This window comes from Heptranchias perlo, unplaced genomic scaffold, assembly GCF_035084215.1.
Source record: "Heptranchias perlo isolate sHepPer1 unplaced genomic scaffold, sHepPer1.hap1 HAP1_SCAFFOLD_191, whole genome shotgun sequence".
NCBI classification, from domain to species: Eukaryota; Metazoa; Chordata; class Chondrichthyes; order Hexanchiformes; family Hexanchidae; genus Heptranchias; species Heptranchias perlo.
The window spans coordinates 118,546-140,057 of record NW_027139176.1 but is presented as its reverse complement, the minus strand read 5'-3'; the positions used below and the strand labels follow the sequence as shown (position 1 = coordinate 140,057).

At 47.6% G+C, this 21,512-nt stretch overlaps 1 protein-coding gene across 1 annotated transcript; it reads left to right on the top strand.

Moving 5' to 3' along the window:
- The first annotated feature begins 9,021 nt into the window (after positions 1 to 9,021).
- On the top strand, positions 9,022 to 16,181 carry LOC137309919 (zinc finger protein 774-like). The gene is made up of 2 exons (XM_067977919.1): positions 9,022 to 9,117; positions 14,737 to 16,181. Exon 2 carries the CDS (start codon positions 15,101 to 15,103, stop codon positions 16,025 to 16,027), a length of 927 nt encoding a protein of 308 aa, XP_067834020.1. The 5' UTR covers positions 9,022 to 9,117; positions 14,737 to 15,100; the 3' UTR covers positions 16,028 to 16,181.
- Positions 16,182 to 21,512: the final 5,331 nt, after the last annotated feature.

Here is a 21,512-nt window from a genome sequence, read left to right as displayed (position 1 = left end):
TGATATAAAGAACAGTGGAGATCCCACGGACTGGGAGTGATATAAAGAACAGTGGAGATCCCACGGACTGGGAGTGATATAAAGAACAGTGGAGATCCCACGGACAGGGAGTGATATAAAGAACAGTGGTGATCCCACGGACTGGGAGTGATATAAAGAACAGTGGAAATCCCACGGACTGGGAGTGATGTAAAGAACAGTGGAGATCCCACGGACAGGGAGTGATACAAAGAACAGTGGAGATCCCACGGACAGGGAGTGATACAAAGAACAGTAGAGATCCCACGGACAGGAGTGATATAAAGAACAGTGGAGATCCCACGGACAGGGAGTGATATAAAGAACAGTGGAGATCCCATGGACAGGGAGTGATATGAAGAACAGTGGAGATCCCACGGACAGGGAGTGATATGAAGAACAGTGGAGATCCCACGGACAGGGAGTGATATAAAGAACAGTAGAGATCCCACGGACAGGGAGTGATATAAAGAACAGTGGAGATCCCACGGACAGGGAGTGATATAAAGAACAGTGGAGATCCCACGGACAGGGAGTGATATAAAGAACAGTGGAGATCCCACGGACAGGGAGTGATATAAAGAACAGTGGAGATCCCACGGACTGGGAGTGAGATAAAGAACAGTGGAGATCCCACGGACAGGGAGTGATATAAAGAACAGGAGAGATCCCATGGACAGGGAGTGATATAAAGAACAGGAGAGATCCCACGGACAGTGAGTGATATAAAGAACAGTGGAGATCCTACGGACTGGGAGTGATATAAAGAACAGTGGAGATCCCACGGACAGGGAGTGATATAAAGAACAGTAGAGATCCCACGGACAGGGAGTGATATAAAGAACAGGAGAGATCCCACGGACTGGGAGTGATATAAAGAACAGTGGAGATCCCACGGACAGGGAGTGATATAAAGAACAGTAGAGATCCCACGGACAGGGAGTGATATAAAGAACAGTGGAGATCCCACGGACAGGGAGTGATATAAAGAACAGTGGAGATCCCACGGACTGGGAGTGAGATAAAGAACAGTGGAGATCCCACGGACTGGGAGTGATATAAAGAACAGTGGAGATCCCACGGACTGGGAGTGATATAAAGAACAGTGGAGATCCCACGGACAGGGAGTGATATAAAGAACAGTGGAGATCCCATGGACAGGGAGTGATATAAAGAACAGGAGAGATCCCACGGACAGTGAGTGATATAAAGAACAGTGGAGATCCCACGGACTGGGAGTGAGATAAAGAACAGTGGAGATCCCACGGACTGGGAGTGAGATAAAGAACAGTGGAGATCCCACGGACTGGGAGTGATATAAAGAACAGTGGAGATCCCACGGACTGGGAGTGATATAAAGAACAGTGGAGATCCCACGGACAGGGAGTGATATAAAGAACAGTAGAGATCCCACGGACAGGGAGTGATATAAAGAACAGTGGAGATCCCACGGACAGGGAGTGATATAAAGAACAGTGGAGATCCCACGGACAGGGAGTGATATAAAGAACAGTGGAGATCCCACGGACAGGGAGTGATATAAAGAACAGTGGAGATCCCACGGACAGGGAGTGATATAAAGAATAGTTGAGATCCCACGGACAGGGAGTGATATAAAGAACAGTGGAGATCCCACGGACAGGGAGTGATATAAAGAACAGTGGAGATCCCACGGACTGGGAGTGAGATAAAGAACAGTGGAGATCCCATGGACAGGGAGTGATATAAAGAACAGGAGAGATCCCACGGACAGGGAGTGATATAAAGAACAGTGGAGATCCCACGGACTGGGAGTGAGATAAAGAACAGTGGAGATCCCATGGACAGGGAGTGATATAAAGAACAGGAGAGATCCCACGGACAGTGAGTGATATAAAGAACAGTGGAGATCCCACGGACTGGGAGTGATATAAAGAACAGTGGAGATCCCACGGACTGGGAGTGATATAAAGAACAGTGGAGATCCCACGGACTGGGAGTGATATAAAGAACAGTGGAGATCCCACGGACAGGGAGTGATATAAAGAACAGTAGAGATCCCACGGACAGGGAGTGATATAAAGAACAGGAGAGATCCCACGGACTGGGAGTGATATAAAGAACAGTGGAGATCCCACGGACAGGGAGTGATATAAAGAACAGTGGAGATCCCACGGACTGGGAGTGATATAAAGAACAGTGGAGATCCCACGGACTGGGAGTGATATAAAGAACAGTGGAGATCCCACGGACTGGGAGTGATACAAGGAACAGTGGAGATCCCACGGACTGGGAGTGAGATAAAGAACAGCAGGGGGTTGGAATAGAAAGGGGTGGACGTTATGTTCCAGCTGGACAGAGCTCTTGTCATACCCCATCTGTGGACTGCGTTCATTTGTGGACACCACACCTGAGGAAGGATGAACTGGTCTTGGAGGGGGTGTAGCACCATATTGATATAGACAGGTTGTATGGACTAGGCTTGTATTGTGAGGAGTGCAGAAGATTAAGGGATGATCTAATTGAGGTGTTTAAGATGATTAAATGATTTGCTCGGGTGGATGGAGGGAAAATATTTCCTCCGGTGGGGTGAGTCCAGAACAATGGGGCAGAACCTTAAAATTAGAGCCAGGCCGTTCAGGGGTGACGTCAGAAATCACTTTTTCACACAAAGCGTAGTGGAAATCTGGTGCTCTCCCCCTCCAAGAAGTTGTTAGAATCTTAGAAATTTACGACACAGATAGAGGCCATTCGGCCCATCATGTCTGTGCCTGCCGAAAAAGAGCTATCCAGCCAATCCCATTTTCCAGCTCTTGGTTCGTAGCCTTGTGGGTTACAACACTTCAAGTGCACACCCAAGTACTTTTTAAATGAGTTGAGGGTTTCTGCCTCTTCCTCCCTCATAGGCAATGAGTTCCAGATCCCCACCACCCTCTGGGTGAAAAGATGTTTGCTCCTCTCCCCTCGAATGCTTCTTCCAATTACTTTCAATCTGTGCCCCCTGATCTCTGACCCCACTGCTAAGGGAAATAGGTCTTTCCTGTCCACTCTATCCAGGCCCTTCATAATTTTATACACATCAATTAAATCTCCCAATAGCCAGAACTGTGCGCAGTACTCAAGCTGTGGCCTAACCAATGTTGCATACAGTTCTAGCATAACCTCCCTGCTTTTATATTCTATGCCTCGGCTAATAAAGGAAAGTATTCCATTTGCCTTGTTAACCACCTTATCTACCTGTCCTGCTACCTTCAGTGATCTGTGGACATGCACTCCAAGGTCCCTCACTTCCTCCACACCTCTCAGTATCCTCCCATTTATTGTGTACTCCCTTGCCTTGTTTGCCCTCCCAATTGCATTACCTCACACTTCTCCCGATGAACTCCATTTGCCACTTTTCTGCCCATCTGACCAGTCCATTGATATCTTCCTGCAGTCCACAGCTTTCCTCCTCACTATCAACCACACGGCCAATTATTGTATCATCTGCAAACTTCTTAATCACACCACCTACATTTAAATCTGTCGAGGCTGGGGGTCAATTGAAAATTTCTAATCTGAGATTGATAGGTTTTTGTTAGGCGAGAGTATTGAAGGTTATGGTACCAGGGCGGGTGGATGGAGTTAACATACAGGTCAGCCATGGTCCAATCGAATGGTGGGACAGGATGGAGGGGCTGAATGGCCTCCTCCTGTACCTAATGTCCTAATCGCTGCACTAATTATAATAGTTAATAGACTGTTAATAGCAGCTCTGTTATAGAAGTTAGAATCATAGAAGTTACAACATGGAAACAGGCCCTTCGGCCCAACATGTCCATGTCGCCCAGTTTATACCACTAAGCTAGTCCCAATTGCCTGCACTTGGCCCATATCCCTCCATACCCATCTTCCCCATGTAACTGTCCAAATGCTTTTTAAAAGACAAAATTGTACCCGCCTCTACTACTGCCTCTGGCAGCTCGTTCCAGACACTCACCACCCTTTGAGTGAAAAAATTGCCCCTCTGGATCCTTTTGTATCTCTCCCCTCTCACCTTAAATCTATGCCCCCTCGTTATAGACTCCCCTACCTTTGGGAAAAGATTTTGACTATCGACCTTATCTATGCCCCTCATTATTTTATAGACTTCTATAAGATCACCCCTTAACCTCCTACTCTCCAGGGAATAAAGTCCCAGTCTGTCTAACCTCTCCCTGTAAGTCAAACCATCAAGTCCCGGTAGCATCCTAGTAAATCTTTTCTGCACTCTTTCTAGTTTAATAATATCCTTTCTATAATAGGGTGACCAGAACTGTACACAGTACTCCAAGTGTGGCCTCACCAATGCCCTGTACAACTTCAACAAGACATCCCAACTCCTGCATTCAATGTTCTGACCAATGAAACCAAGCATGCTGAATGCCTTCTTCACCACCCTATCCACCTGTGACTCCACTTTCAAGGAGCTATGAACCTGTACTCCTAGATCTCTTTGTTCTATAACTCTCCCCAATGCCCTACCATTAACGGAGTAGGTCCTGGCCCGATTCGATCTACCAAAATGCATCACCTCACATTTATCTAAATTAAACTCCATCTGCCATTCATCGGCCCACTGGCCCAATTTATCAAGATCCCGTTGCAATCCTAGATAACCTTCTTCACTGTCCACAATGCCACCAATCTTGGTGTCATCTGCAAACTTACTAACCATGCCTCCTAAATTCTCATCCAAATCATTAATATAAATAACAAATAACAGCGGACCCAGCACCGATCCCTGAGGCACACCGCTGGACACAGGCATCCAGTTTGAAAAACAACCCTCGACAACCACCCTCTGTCTTCTGTCGTCAAGCCAATTTTGTATCCAATTGGCTACCTCACCTTGGATCCCATGAGATTTAACCTTATGTAACAACCTACCATGCGGTACCTTGTCAAATGCTTTGCTGAAGTCCATGTAGACCACGTCTACTGCACAGCCCTCATCTATCTTCTTGGTTACCCCTTCAAAAAACTCAATCAAATTCGTGAGACATGATTTTCCTCTCACAAAACCATGCTGACTGTTCCTAATTAGTCCCTGCCTCTCCAAATGCCTGTCTATTCTGTCCCTCAGAATACCCTCTAACAACTTACCCACTACAGATGTCAGGCTCACTGGTCTGTAGTTCCCAGGCTTTTCCCTGCCGCCCTTCTTAAACAAAGGCACAACATTTGCTACCCTCCAATCTTCAGGCACCTCACCTGTAGCGGTGGATGATTCAAATATCTCTGCTAGGGGACCCGCAATTTCCTCCCTAACCTCCCATAACGTCCTGGGATACATTTCATCAGGTCCCGGAGATTTATCTACCTTGATGCGCGTTAAGACTTCCAGCACCTCCCTCTCTGTAATATGTACACTCCTCAAGACATCACTATTTATTTCCCCAAGTTCCCTAACATCCATGCCTTTCTCAACCGTAAATACCGATGTGAAATATTCATTCAGGATCTCACCCATCTCTTGTGGTTCCGCACATAGATGACCTTGTTGATCCTTAAGAGGCCCTACTCTCTCCCTAGTTACCCTTTTGCCCTTTATGTATTTGTAGAAGCTCTTTGGATTCACCTTTGCCTGATCTGCCAAAGCAATCTCATGTCCCCTTTTTGCCCTCCTGATTTCTCTCTTAACTCTACTCCGGCAATCTCTATACTCTTCAAGGGATCCACTTGATCCCAGCTGCCTATGCATGTCATATGCCTCCTTCTTATTTTTGACTAGTGCCTCAATCTCCCGAGTCATCCAAGGTTCCCTACTTCTACCAGCCTTGCCCTTCACTTTATAAGGAATGTGCTTACACTGAACCCTGGTTAACACACTTTTGAAAGCCTCCCACTTACCAGACGTCCCTTTGCCTGCCAACAGACTCTCCCAATCAACTTCTGAAAGTTCCTGTCTAATACCATCAAAATTGGCCTTTCCCCAATTTAGAATTTTAACTTTTGGGCCAGACCTATCCTTCTCCATAGCTATCTTAAAACTAATGGAATTATGATCACTGGTCCCAAAGTGATCCCTCACTAACACTTCTGTCACCTGCCCTTCCTTATTTCCCAAGAGGAGGTCAAGTTTTGCCCCCTCTCTAGTCGGGCCATCCACATACTGAATGAGAAATTCCTCCTGAATACACTCAACAAATTTCTCTCCATCCAAGCCCCTAATGCTATGGCTGTCCCAGTCAATGTTGGGAAAGTTAAAGTCCCCTACTATTACCACCCTATTTTTCTTGCAGCTGTCTGTAATCTCCTTACATATTTGCTCCTCAATTTCCCGTTGACTATTTGGGGGTCTGTAGTACAATCCTATCAAAGTGATCTCTCCCTTCTTATTTTTCAGTTCTACCCATATGGACTCAGTGGGCGAACCCTCGGATATATCCCCTCTCACTACTGCCGTGATGTTCTCCCTAATCAAGAACGCAACTCCCCCTCCTCTCTTACCTCCTGCTCTATCTTTCCTATAGCATCTGTACCCTGGAACATTGAGCTGCCAGTCCTGCCCCTCCCTTAGCCATGTTTCAGTAATAGCTATAACATCCCAGTCCCATGTACCCATCCATGCCCTGAGTTCATCTGCCTTGCCCATCAGACTTCTTGCATTGAAATAAATGCAGTTTAATCTAGTCTTCCCTTGGTCTTTGCCCTGCTTTCTCAGACCATCTGTCCGGTCATGTTCTGTACACTCTCCCTTACTGCCTTTTGTTTCTGTCACCACTTTATTTCCCACTGACTTCCTGCATCGGTTCCCATCCCCCTGCCACATTAGTTTAAACCCTCCCCAACAGCACTAGCAAACACTCCCCCTAGGACATTGGTTCCAGTCCTGCCCAGATGCAGACCGTCCAATTTGTACTGGTCCCACCTCCCCCAGAACCGGTTCCAATGGCCCAGGAATTTGAATCCCTCCCTCTTGCACCATCTCTCAAGCCACGTATTCATCTTAGCTATCCTGTCATTCCTACTCTGACTAGCCCGTGGCACTGGTAGCAATCCTGAGATTACTACCTTTGAGGTCCTACTCTTTAGTTTAACTCCTAACTCCCTAAATTCAGCTTGTAGGAGCTCATCCTGTTTTTTACCTATATCATTGGTGCCTATATGCACCACGACAACTGGCTGTTCACCCTCCCCCTCCAGAATGTCCTGCAGCCGCTCCGAGACATCCTTGACCCTTGCACCAGGGAGGCAACATACCATCCTGGAGTCTCGGTTGCGTCCGCAGAAACGCCTGTCTATTCCCCTTACAATCGAGTCCCCTATCACTATAGCTCTGCCACTCTTTTTCCTGCCCTCCTGTGCAGCAGAGCCAGCCACGGTGCCATGAACCTGGCCACTGCCACCTTCCCCTGGTGAGCCATCTCCGCCAACAGTATCCAAAACGGTATACCTGTTTTGGAGGGAGATGACCGCAGGGGACCCCTGCACTGCCTTCCTACTCTTCCTCTGTCTGTTGGTCACCCATTCACTATCTCCCTCAGTAATTTTTATCTGCGGTGTGACCAACTCACTGAACGTGCTATCCACGACTTTCTCAGCATCGCGGATGCTCCAAAGTGAGTCCATCCGCAGCTCCAGAGCCGTCAAGCGGTCAAACAGTAGCTGCAGCTGGACACACTTCCCGCAGGTGAAGGAATCAGGGATACAGGAAGGAGCCCTGAATTCCCACATCCCACAAGAGGAACATGACACGGCCCTGGGATCTCCTGCCATGACTTAACCCTTAAATTAGCTTAAGAACAACTACAATGTCAAGAGAAAAAAAAAGGAAAGAAAAACTACTTACCACTCCCTTTAAGGAGTTTACTCCTTTAAATTGTTCTCAATTTAGAGAATGTTAACTACACTGGGGACCTTGATTCACTAAAAAATAAACGCTACTTCCTATAAGACCTGCAGACCTTCCCTTTCCTTTTACTTCAGTTACTGTAGATAAGTAGAAATACTCACCTGAACCTACTCACCAATCAGGTGCCTCCCCTGTGTCGCGTCCCGATCTGATTCCTGACGTCACTTCGAACTCGGTCGCAGCTCCGCTCCGCTCGGCTCGGCTCCTCTCAGCGCTCTGAAATCCCGCCTTTTATCGGACGCTCCCTCCGCTCGGCTCCTCTCAGCTGTTCTCAGCGCTCTGAAATCCCGCCTTTTATCGGACGCTCCCTCCGCTCGGCTCGGCTCCTCTCAGCGCTCTGAAATCCCGCCTTTTATCGGACGCTCCCTCCGCTCGGCTCCTCTCAGCTGTTCTCAGCGCTCTGAAATCCCGCCTTTTATCGGACGCTCCCTCCGCTCGGCTCAGCTCCTCTCAGCGCTCTGAAATCCCGCCTTTTATCGGACGCTCCCTCCGCTCGGCTCGGCTCCTCTCGGCTCCTCTCAGCGCTCTGAAATCCCGCCTTTTATCGGACGCTCCCTCCGCTCGGCTCGGCTCCTCTCAGCGCTCTGAAATCCCGCCTTTTATCGGACGCTCCCTCCGCTCGGCTCGGCTCCTCTCAGCGCTCTGAAATCCCGCCTTTTATCGGACGCTCCCTCCGCTCGGCTCGGCTCCTCTCAGCGCTCTGAAATCCCGCCTTTTATCGGACGCTCCCTCCGCTCGGCTCGGCTCCTCTCAGCGCTCTGAAATCCCGCCTTTTATCGGACGCTCCCTCCGCTCGGCTCGGCTCCTCTCAGCGCTCTGAAATCCCGCCTTTTATCGGACGCTCCCTCCGCTCGGCTCGGCTCCTCTCAGCGCTCTGAAATCCCGCCTTTTATCGGACGCTCCCTCCGCTCGGCTCGGCTCCTCTCAGCTGTTCTCAGCGCTCTGAAATCCCGCCTTTTATCGGACGCTCCCTCCGCTCGGCTCGGTTAGTGAAATCCCCTGACATTCAAAGATAAACGGGACTGTCCCTTTAACTATAAACACGCAAAGGGGAGTGCCTGTCCCTTTAAATATCTGCCCCATTCCACGGGGCGGGGCCTGAGGTTCTGACGTCTCAGTAACGGTGGAAGCTGCCCAGAATGCCCGGCGCGGTAGGCCCCGCCCATTCCCGGATCCCAGGGCGCAGGCGCGGCAGAGGCTGTGTCAGAGACTGTCACCAGACGGAGTCGGAGGGTCGGGAGCAGGTAGGCGGGGGGCCGGGGACAGGACACTGAGAAACCGGGCGGAGGCCGCGCCCCACGGATTATAAACATGGAGCGAGGCCGCAGGAACCGAGTCGGATCCTCTGGTCCCGAGTGTGAGCAGCCGGACGGCAACTGCGGGACTTCTCCCCGGGGACAGGCCCGGGTTACCGGGGGAACCGGCCGCCATCTTAGTACAGGAAGTTAGGCAGCGTCACTGCGCATGCGCGGCCATCTAGGTACAGGAGCAAAGAGTGGGCGGGGCTTCAGGGTCCCAGTGACGGTGAACAAAGAGTGGGCGGGGCTTCAGGGTCCCAGTGACTGTGAACAAAGAGTGGGCGGGGCTTCAGGGTCCCAGTGACTGTGAACAAAGAGTGGGCGGGGCTTCAGGGTCCCAGTGACTGTGAACAAAGAGTGGGCGGGGCTTCAGGGTCCCAGTGACTGTGAACAAAGAGTGGGCGGGGCTTCAGGGTCCGAGTGACTGTGAACAAAGAGTGGGCGGGGCTTCAGGGTCCCAGTGACTGTGAACAAAGAGTGGGCGGGGCTTCAGGGTCCCAGTGACTGTGAACAGAGAGTGGGCGGGGCTTCAGGGTCCCAGTGACTGTGAACAGAGAGTGGGCGGGGCTTCAGGGTCCCAGTGACTGTGAACAGAGAGTGGGCGGGGCTTCAGGGTCCCAGTGACTGTGAACAGAGAGTGGGCGGGGCTTCAGTGTCCCAATGACTGTGAACAAAGAGTGGGCGGGGCTTCAGGGTCCCTGTGACTGTGAACAAAGAGTGGGCGGGGCTTCAGGGTCCTAGTGACAGGGAACAAAGAGTGGGCGGGGCTTCAGGGTCCCAGTGACTGTGAACAGAGAGTGGGCGGGGCTTCAGGGTCCCAGTGACTGTGAACAAAGAGTGGGCGGGGCTTCCGGGTCCCTCTGACTGTGAACAAAGAGTGGGCGGGGCTTCAGGGTCCCTGTGACGGTGAACAAAGAGTGGGCGGGGCTTCAGGGTCCCTGCGACCATTAACAAAGAGTGGGCGGGGCTTCAGGGTCCCAGTGACTGTGAACAAAGAGTGGGCGGGGCTTCAGGGTCCCAGTGACTGTGAACAAAGAGTGGGCGGGGCTTCAGGGTCCCTGTGACTGTGAACAAAGAGTGGGCGGGGCTTCAGGGTCCCTGTGACCAGGAACAAAGAGTGGGCGGGGCTTCAGGGTCCCTGTGACTGTGAACAAAGAGTGGGCGGGGCTTCAGGGTCCCAGTGACCATTAACAAAGAGTGGGCGGGGCTTCAGGGTCCCAGTGACTGTGAACAAAGAGTGGGCGGGGTTTCAGGGTCCCAGTGACCATTAACAAAGAGTGGGCGGGGCTTCAGGGTCCCAGTGACCATTAACAAAGAGTGGGCGGGGCTTCAGGGTCCCAGTGACCATTAACAAAGAGTGGGCGGGGCTTCAGGGTCCCAGTGACTGTGAACAAAGAGTGGGCGGGGCTTCAGGGTCCCAGTGACTGTGAACAAAGAGTGGGCGGGGCTTCAGGGTCCCTGTGACTGTGAACAAAGAGTGGGCGGGGCTTCAGGGTCCCTGTGACCAGGAACAAAGAGTGGGCGGGGCTTCAGGGTCCCAGTGACTGTGAACAAAGAGTGGGCGGGGTTTCAGGGTCCCAGTGACCATTAACGAAGAGTGGGCGGGGCTTCAGGGTCCCAGTGACCATTAACAAAGAGTGGGCGGGGTTTCAGGGTCCCAGTGACCATTAACAAAGAGTGGGCGGGGCTTCAGGGTCCCAGTGACCATTAACAAAGAGTGGGCGGGGCTTCAGGGTCCCAGTGACTGTGAACGAAGAGTGGGCGGGGTTTCAGGGTCCCAGTGACCATTAACAAAGAGTGGGCGGGGCTTCAGGGTCCCAGTGACCATTAACAAAGAGTGGGCGGGGCTTCAGGGTCCCAGTGACCAGGAACAAAGAGTGGGCGGGGCTTCAGGGTCCCAGTGACTGTGAACAAAGAGTGGGCGGGGCTTCGGGGTCCCAGTGACTGTGAACAAAGAGTGGGCGGGGCTTCAGGGTCCCAGTGACTGTGAACAAAGAGTGGGCGGGGCTTCAGGGTCCCAGTGACTGTGAACAAAGAGTGGGCGGGGCTTCAGGGTCCCTGTGACCATTAACAGAGTGGGCGGGGCTTCAGGGTCCCTGTGACCGTGAACAAAGAGTGGGCGGGGCTTCAGGGTCCCTGTGACTGTGAACAAAGAGTGGGCGGGGCTTCAGGGTCCCTGTGACTGTGAACAAAGAGTGGGCGGGGCTTCAGGGTCCCAGTGACTGTGAACAAAGAGTGGGCGGGGCTTCAGGGTCCCAGTGACTGTGAACAAAGAGTGGGCGGGGCTTCAGGGTCCCTGTGACTGTGAACAAAGAGTGGGCGGGGCTTCAGGGTCCCTGTGACTGTGAACAAAGAGTGGGCGGGGCTTCAGGGTCCCTGTGACTGTGAACAAAGAGTGGGCGGGGCTTCAGGGTCCCTGTGACTGTGAACAAAGAGTGGGCGGGGCTTCAGGGTCCCAGTGACCATTAACAAAGAGTGGGCGGGGCTTCAGGGTCCCTGTGACCATTAACAAAGAGTGGGCGGGGCTTCAGGGTCCCAGTGCCTCATTTATTTTATTCTCATTCTGCTCCCAGTGGGTTTCTCACCATTTCCCCCCCTCCCCTCCTGAAGGAGCTGACTCGTGCTGGGATCACGGATCCACAGGCTCCGGTCAAGCTCCAGGACCAGTTCAGTGACCACTTTTCACCTGTGAGTAAGGACAGTGAGTGTCAGCAGGATATCGTAGAACAGGATGAGGCCATTCAGCCCTCGGGTCTGCACCGCATTCAATTAAATCAGGGCTGGTTTGCACCTCAGCTCCATATCCCTCAATACCCTTACCCACCAAAAATATATTCATCTCAGTCTTGAGAGCTCCAATTGACCCTCAGCATCCACAGTCCTTTGGGGGAAGAGGATTCCAGATTTCTGTTACCCTGTGTGTGAAAAATTCCTTCCTGATTGTGCTCCTGAATGGCCGAGCTCTAATTTTAAGATTATGTCCCCTTGTTCTTGATTTTCCCCCACCAGGGGAAATAGTTTCTCTGTATCTACCCTAATATAGAATGATACAGCACAGGAGGAGGCCATTCGGCCCATTGTGTCTGTGCCAGCCCTTTGAAAGAGCTATCCAATTAGTTCCACTTCCCTTTCCTTTCCCCCTACAAGTATTTATCCAATTCCATTTTGTAAGTTATTACTGAATCTGCTTCCACCACCCTTTCAGGCAGTGCATTCCAGATCAGAACTACTCGCTGTATAAAACAGTTTTTACACATCTCGCCTTTGGTTCTTTTTCCAATTACCTTAAATGCGTGTCCTCTGGTTACTGATCCTTCTGCCACTGGAAACAGTTTCTCCTTATTTACTTTATCAAAACCATTCATGATTTTGAACATTTCTATTAAATCTCCCCTCAACCCTCTCTGTTCTAAGGATAACAACCCCTTCTCCAGTCTCTCCACGTAATTGAACTCCCTCATCTTTGGTACCATTCTAATAAATCTCCTCTGCACCCTCTCTAAGGCCTTCACATCCATCCTAAAATACGGTGCCCAGAATTGGACACTATACTTCAGCTGGGACCTAACTCGTGATTTCTAAAGGTTTAGCATAACTTCCTTGCTTCTGTTCTCGATGCCTGTTTATAAAACCCATGATCCCGTATGCTTTTTTAAAAAAAACAGCCTTCTACACTTGTCCTGCCACCTTCAAAGATTTAAGTACATACACCCCCAGCTCTCTGTTCCTGTACCCCCTTTAAAATTGATCCATATAGTTTGTATTGCCTCTCAAAATGCATCAATTCACATTTCTCTGCGATAATATTCATCTGCCACGTGTCTGCCCATTTCACCAGTCTGTCTTTGTCTTCCTGAAGTCTGTTACTGTCCTCCACATTGTTTACTACACTTCTGAGTTTTGTGTCATCTGCAAACTTTGAAATTGTGCCCTGTATACCCAAGTCCAGGTCATTAATATAAATCAAAAAGAGCAGTGGTCCTAATACCAACCTCTGGGGAACACCACTGTATACTTCCCTCCAGTCTGAAAAACAACCGTTCACCACTACCCTCTGCTTTCTGTCCCTGGGCCTAATTTGTATCTACCTGCCACTTCCCCTTTAATCCCATGGGTTTCAATTTTACTAATAAGTCTATTATGTGGTACTTTATCAAACGCCTTTTGAAAGTTCATAAACACAACATCAACTGCACTCCCTCATCAACCCTCTCTGTTATTTAGGAACACAGGAACAGGAGGAGGCCATTCAGCCCCTTGAGCCTGTTCCGCCATTCAATGAGATCATGGCTGATCTGTATCCTAACTCCACCCACCCACCTTGGCTCCAGATCCCTTAATACCCTTGGCTGGAAAAAAATCTATTGATCTCAGATATAAAATTATTAATTGAGCATCTACTGCTTTTTGTGGGCGAGAGTTCCACACCCTTTGCATGAAGAAATGTTTCCTAACTTCTCTCCTCAATGGCCTGGCTCTGATTTTAAGGTTATGTCCCCTTGTCCTAGACTTCCCCGCCAGTGGAAAAAGTTTCTCTCTATCCACCCTATCAATTCCTTTCAAAATCCTAAAAACCTCAATTAAATTCTATATTCCAGGGAATACAAGCCTAGTTTATGTAATCTCTCCTCATAACCTAACCCTTGGAGCCCTGGTAACATGCTGGTGAATCTGTGCTGCACTCCTTCCAAGGCCACTATCTCCTTTCTAGGGTGCGGTGCCCAGAACTGTACCCAGTGCTCCAGATGTGGTCTAACCAGGGCTTTGTACAACTGTCGCAAAACTTCCTCCCCTTTATATTCCAGCTCTCTGGTTATAAAGGCTAACATTCCATTTGCCTTTTTGATCATGTTTTGTACCTGATCACTACAGTTCAATGATCTGTGTACAGGGACCCCAGAATCTCTTTGGACCTCCACTGTTCCCAGCTTTTCACCATTTTAAAAATACTCCGATCAATCCTTTTTAGGTCCAAAATGGATGACCTCAGCAAACTCGGATGCCTCCCAGCTGGACTGGGGGCCTTTTCTATTTTGAGCGCCGCTAACCTTTTAAGTCCCTCCTCTTTATCTATTTTTATCCGATCCAATTTCTCCACTGCCTCCTCCTTTACTGTGACATTGGCAGCATCCTCTTCTTTAGTGAAGACAGATGCAAAGCAAATCCTTTTAACATTATAAATACCTCGATCAGATCACCCCTCAATCTTCTATACTCGAGGGAATACAAGCCACATTTCTGCATTGTCCACGTAGGTCTCGCTGGTGCCAGGGGAGAGGATGTCACGGAATGGGTGCAGGGGAACAGCCAGAAGTCGTGGTCCATGTTGGAACCAATGACATTGCAAAGAAAAGGGTTGAGGTGCTACAGACAGAGTTTCATGTGCTAGGGAGGAGATTAAAGAGCAGGACCTCAAAAGGTGGTAATCTTTAGATCACTCCCAGTGCCACGCAGCAGTGAGAGTGGTGGAACGAGAGGAAAGAATGTTCCAGAGAAACTAGAATTGTCTGTTCTGAATTTCTATCCTGTATTTACAGCGAGGACTTTTATAAACTCCTTTTACAGGGGATTAGAAGGGGAGGATTTGCAGACGGGAAACTCAAACCAAACATCACGTCAAGATCTGACAGAGTCCCTCGATTCATCAGGACCTGAATATCATCGGCCTTTGAATGTGGAAGGAGAAATGTTTGTCTGTTCTGTCTGTGGGAAAAGATTTCAAACATCAGTGTGAGTGGGAAATCACCGAGACTCTCAGCCCCGAGTGAGAGTGTTCCAGTGCACTGAGTGTGGAAAGAGCTTTAACCAGTGACACAGCCTGAAAAAACATCACACCATTCACAGCGGGGAGAAACCGTCCACGTGTTCTGTGTGTGGACGAGGCTTCAACTGATCGTCCAACCTGGAGAGACACAAGGACACCCGGACCATGGAGAAACCGTGGAAATGTGGGGACTGTGGGAAGGGATTCAATTCCCCATCTGAGCTGGAAACTCATCGACGTAGTCACACGGGGGAGAGGCCGTTCACCTGCATAGTGTGTGGGAAGGGATTCACTCAGTCGTCCACCCTGCTTACACACCAGCGAGTTCACACTGATGAGAGACCGTTTAAATGCACCAACTGTGAGAACAGCTTTAAAATCTCTGCAGATTTAATTAAACACCAGCTCGTTCACACTGACGAGAGACCGTTCAGTTGCTCTCACTGCGGGAAGCGGTTCAGGCAGTCATCTCACCTCATTCAGCACCAGCGAGTTCACACCGGGGAGAGGCCGTTTACCTGCTCAGTATGTGGAAAGGGATTCACTCATTCATCAAACTTCCGGACGCACCAACTGGTTCACACTGGGGAGAGGCCGTTTACCTGCTCCGTGTGCGGGAAGGGATTCACTCAGTCATCCAATCTCCGGACACACCAGCGAGTTCACACTGGGGAGAGGCCATTTACCTGCTCTGTGTGTGGGAAGGGATTCACTAAATCATCCCACCTTCTGACACACCAACTTGTTCACTTTGATAAGAGACCTTTTAAATGTTCTGACTGTGAGAAGAGCTTTAAAACCACAAAGGATCTGCTGTTACACCAACGCACTCACACTGGGGAGAGGCCGTTCACCTGCTCCGTGTGTGGGAAGGGTTTCACTGGATCATCTAACCTCCAGACACACCAACTTTCACACACTGGGGAGAGGCCGTTCACCTGCACCGTGTGTGGGAAGAGATTCACTCGATCGTCCAACCTGCTGAGACACCAGCGAGTTCACACTAGGGAGAGACCATTCACCTGCTCAGTGTGTGAGAAGAGATTCACTCGTTCGTTTCACCTGCTGAGACACCAGCGAATTCACAAGTGACTGCAGGGGTTGGATTCTGCTGTTAATCACATCCAGGACTGAACCATGTTCATTCTGACAGTCGGGGTTTGTTTCTGCTGATGTTAACCCCTATAACTGGGCTGGAGTTTATTAATATTCTGGATACATGTCAAATAAACCAGCTTTGTTTTAATCCCAGTGTGTTGTGTTTGATTTCTCTGAGATAGGAGACAAATTAATATCCTGTACTAACCCTTCCATTATTGTGTCTTTTTCTCCTTTGTTAAAAGAAAGACTTAAATTTCTACAGTGCCTTTCACAACCTCAGGACGTCCCAAGGTGCTTTACAGCCAGTGAAGTACTTTTGAAGTGAAGTCACTGTTGTAATGTAGGAAATGCGACAGCCAATTTGTGCACAGCAAGATCCTACAAACGGCAATGTGATAACAACCAGACAATCTGATTTTGTGATGGGTGGAAAACCATAAAGAAATGCCTGACTAAATTAACCTTCTAATACACCTAAACCATAAAGCTGACCATATTAATGTAGAAATACTTGACCATAAAAGAAACAAAGCATGATGGAATAAGTTGACCATGTTAGCTGACCAGCTGAATACAATAGAACGCTTATGTTCGGTTCCCAGCAAAGACACATAGAAGAGCTATTGTCTGCTTATGAGATAACTGTCTGACTAACTGAAATGAATGACCATATAGCCTTGAGACTGAGTACAGAACTGATAATAAAGACATTTTCTTAGGGGAAAGGCACTTTCCCCAGACATTGTCTTGTGATGTTGAGCAGGCATGGGAACCTAGAGGGTGGGTTCCCTATTTTTGATTGACTAACCACTTGAACCAATGAGAGTGTACATGTACGCCCATATTCTATGATGGACAGACATTACTAATTGAACTGTATAAAAGTTAACTGTTTCATCTGCTCAGCGAAGAGGTGGTTCCAACCATTGTCTTGGAACACAGCTTCCCTTGAGCTCAAGCTTCTTTTAATAAATTCTTACTTGTCTGAAAATAAGTGTTTGGAGTTAATGCATTGTGTATAATAGGTAAATCAAGTTTTTGACAGTTTCTTGGAGGTTCCACCGAGATCGCTTGTGATCTCCGGTAAATACGGACACAAGTTGCCTGTACAAACCCAGACACACAGCGATTGAATAAGTGTATGCATTAACTGACATGACTAATTCTTCTGTTTGCCTTTAGGAATTGGAAGGCGATCATAGGAGATGTGTTTCGTTTTGACAAGGAGAAAAAAAAACAAGGTCTTGTGTTTAAAAAAGAGAGAGACGTGCGACAGATTACTCGATATTGTCAGCTGCGGTGTTGTAGTAACGGGCTGAGAGAGAGCAATAACGGAGTAGATCTGTGATACCGGTGACTAGACTGAAGTTGAGGTCGATGTGAGGACCAACAGACTGTCAGCTACTAGTGAAAGAGGCGCCAGGAAAACAGAAAAGGGAATCAGCTTACAGACTTGTTAAAAAAAAAATTCTTAGTGTAAAGTTATAATTTGGACAAGCGCAGACTAGATGTTGCATAATTCGGAAAAGTGTGAAATTCCAAGTCTGTAGTGGCGACAAACGCAGACTGGTGTGGATGTCACGGTTTCGGAAAAGTGTGAAATTCTGAATTAAGTGTTTAGGTAGAAACACTGATAGTGCTCAAGGGAAGGAGCACTTTTTAAAAAAAGTCTTGCATAAGTCAGCTGATTCAACTAAGTGCAGACGTTTCTCTCATGCACCTAGCCTGAGCTGGTTATTGGGGCCAGGACCCTGGAGTGGGTGTGGAGAACACATGACGTCTTGTCCAATCAGCTGAATTATCAAGTATAGAATTGTGATAGTTAAGATAGGTCTTGATTGTTGTGTAATTACAGTGTGGAGGATTGTATAAACTATAAGCAAAAACCCTCCAAAGGGAACACCTGCTGCTTACATGTACAGAAACGTTGGGAAAGAAACAACTGACGAGTTGATAGTTTGGTCCAGATGGACCAGAACTAAGAAATATCCTTTCCCGAAGACGGTACATTTAATATGGATAGAATTAAGTGACTAGAAAAATGTTTAAAAGACAGAGACCCGAAAAAGAAAGGTTCTTTTGTTTTAGTGTACTGTCCCTTTAAAAAGCCTGTCCTGATCAGTGTTTTTTTGTCAGTGTTGTGGGCCACGCCCCCTTCTTACTGCGTCTTACGTGTTTTCTTCTTTTGTGTAATGTATCTGTTTTGTCTTGTGTTTAATTCTGATATTGCTGAATTAAAATTGGAGTTATTGAGGTTAAGTGACCTATTAAACTCTGGTTCTTATAAAATGTGAGCATGTTAAATTCCAGACATGGGATCTTCAAAAAAAAATTAATGGGACAGATAAAGAAAAAAAAGCTATCTCGTATCACCGTGATAGGAAAAGTCGGAAAGCTGGAACAGCTCGGAGAGTTGGTTATAAAAAAAAGTATATGAAAAAAAAATGTGAATTGGACAGCAAGTTGTGAGGGTTGGGGGGAGCCTGGACAGGAGTTGATCACAACAGTCTGGAGGTGCTGGACTGGCTGTGGGAGATGTTGTTTCCCGGTATGAATTTTTTTTAAAAAAGTGTGAAAATTACGTTGACGTATGCTGAGAATGCTGCGTGAATCTGATATCTGGCTCTGTCGTTTTGTTAAAAAAATTAACCCCTTCCAATGACACCAACATCTGTTTTCAATTCACCAAGACAAAATGAGGTTTAATTGTAAAAGAAAAGATAAAGTGCAGATTTAAAGAATTACAAGTTACAGTTGCAGGATGATCTCTGGTTATAAATTAAACTGATCTTCAAAGCATTTTGTGCTATTGTGATTGATTAAACACTATGATTAAAATAAATCTCAAAAATAGTGTGCAAAATATATAAATGTAAAGCAATCCACAAATGAGAAGTAAAAAAAATCAGTCAAACCTGTGTGAAGAGAAATTTTGAAGGTGGAAGTGGAAACTTAATCTCAAAGGGAGAAGTGTCAAATTACTGCTATCACGAGAGAGCCAGTTTATATTAACCCCTTCCATCCCAAGAAGCCAGACTGTCATGCCAAGAGCAGTTCAAACAGATAGAAATGACCCAGTCGGTTGAGAACTGTCTGAGGCTAGCCATTACACAGGTGAACATGGGGTAACAATTGGTACAGGTTATATTTGTCTACATTAACGACTTGGATATGAATGTAAAAGGTATGATCAGTAAGTTCGCTGATGATACAAAAATTGGTAGGGTGGTAAATAGCGAGGAGGATAGCCTCAGTCTGCAGGACGATATAGATGGGTTGGTCAGATGGGCAGAACAGTGGCAAATGGAATTTAACCCGGAAAAGTGCGAGGTGATGCACTTTGGAGGGACTAACAAGGCAAGGGACTACACAATGAACGGGAGGACCCTAGGCAAGACAGAGGGTCAGAGGGATCTTGGTGTGCAAGTTCACAGATCCCTGAAGGCGGCGGAACAGGTAGATAAGGTGGTAAAGAAGGCATATGGGATACTTGCCTTTATTAGCCGAGGCATAGAATATAAGAGCAAGGAGGTTATGATGGAGCTGTATAAAACACTGGTTAGGCCACAGCTGGAGTACTGTGTGCAGTTCTGGTCGCCGCACGACAGGAAGGATGTGATCGCTTTGGAGAGGGTGCAGAGGAGATTCACCAGGATGTTACCAGGGCTGGAGCGCTTCAGCTATGAAGAGAGACTGGGAAGATTGGGTTTGTTTTCCTTGGAGCAGAGGAGGCTGAGGGGGGACATGATTGAGGTGTACAAAATTGAGGGGCATAGATAGGATGGATACTCAGGAGCTTTTTCCCTTCGTTGAGGGTTCTATTGAGAATACCTACGAGGTGCCCCTCTAATGAAATGCATATGTAGTAAGCTTTCAGTAGCTCAATAAGATGCCTCCATAACAAAATGGCAGTATGGTAAACCAAGCTAGAATTAGAACAATGAGCTTTTCAAATGAGTTTATCCTTGAGCATTCGTTTATGTTATTAATTTCCTGTATGAAAATGTATGCTTTATTATGAATCAAGCAAAGCGATATGATAAGCTGAATTCTGGGGTAAGCAGGTGTAGGGAGTGTTGTTTTGCAGCTACCTAATGAATGGATCCTTATTTCGGACAAGGTCGAAAAACATCCCAGGCCTGAGATAAGTGAGACTCCCTTTCCTGTGACCTATGTATGAACAGGTATCACCTGTGAGTGGTCGGTCATTATGTCAGTTAGTATGGCTTGCCCAGACTCAGCTTATGATTGGTTTTAACCCCTTGCTACTCATGTCCCTCCCCACTCTGAAAATGTATAATTGTGTGAACTCTGACTGTGTAATTTGCCTGTTCTATGAGATTGACCAGACTCTGTCAAGAGTTGAAATCAATTCTATAGATAGGGCCAGCTGCAGCTAATAAATTGTGTTAAAACTTTCAAGTGTATTCGCTTTCAGTTTTTGCTGAACCAGACTAAGAGTAAAGAATCCGGTATCGTCACTATAACAAGGGGGCATAGATTCAAGGTAAAAGGCGGGAGGTTTAGAGGGGATTTGAGAGAGAACTTTTTCACCCAGAGGGTGGTTGGAGTCTGGAACTCACTGCCTGAGAGGGTTGTGGAGGCAGGAACCCTCACAACATTCAAGAAGCATTTGGATGAGCACTTGAAATGCCATAGCATACAAGGCTACGGACCAAATGCTGGAATATGGGATTAGATTAGACAGGGCTTGATGGCCGGCGCGGACACGATGGGCCGAAGGGCCTCTATCCGTGCTGTATAACTCTATGACTCTCTATATTGTTAGAATTGACCCAATTACTCGGAAATGCCAAAGGCTACAATTGACTGAAATATAAGTTTCCACACAGACAATGCTACAGTAAAAAAAATTGATAAAGGAATGTGAAACAAATCGTATGAAAAGAAAGCATAAGTTAGACAATTGGAAGTCCATTACTTGAGCTATGTACTGACACAGGGTACTAAATGCCTATCAGTTTTACCCCGCCACAATATGATCAACACCTCCTAACTCAAGTGTTAAAACAAAGCACGACATGGAATGGAGGTGGACATCGTAAAAGAGATAGACAAATATGGAGGCGTAAAGGTCTGTGATAAGTGATATAGCAACTGCCTTTAATACGGGTGCCTCAGTTGTTAACACCATTGATTTGGACATCTTGAAAACACAGAGATTAGGACTTGGAGTTGGGAATTCCAGTCTGCAGTCCTACGTACATCTGTATGTGGGAGAGACAGTGTTTATTTCAGACAGGTTGTGAGCTCCAGAGAGGGAGGGAGAGAGAGAGAGAGGGACTAGGCAATCTCTCTCCTGTTTTGTTTTCTGATTTTGTTTCGGGTAAAAAGGATTATTCCTTTGGATAAATAAATGATGATTTGACAAATTAACCCCTTGGGCTCTCAAGAAGAGCCGCAATGGATTTTCTGTGTTTCTTTTAAAACAGGTGACCCTGGTTTTTTTGGGACC

Bases quoted from the DNA above. Each gene is read 5' to 3' on its own strand.
- LOC137309919 (XM_067977919.1), top strand. From the start codon at position 15,101: ATGGAGAAACCGTGGAAATGTGGGGACTGTGGGAAGGGATTCAATTCC.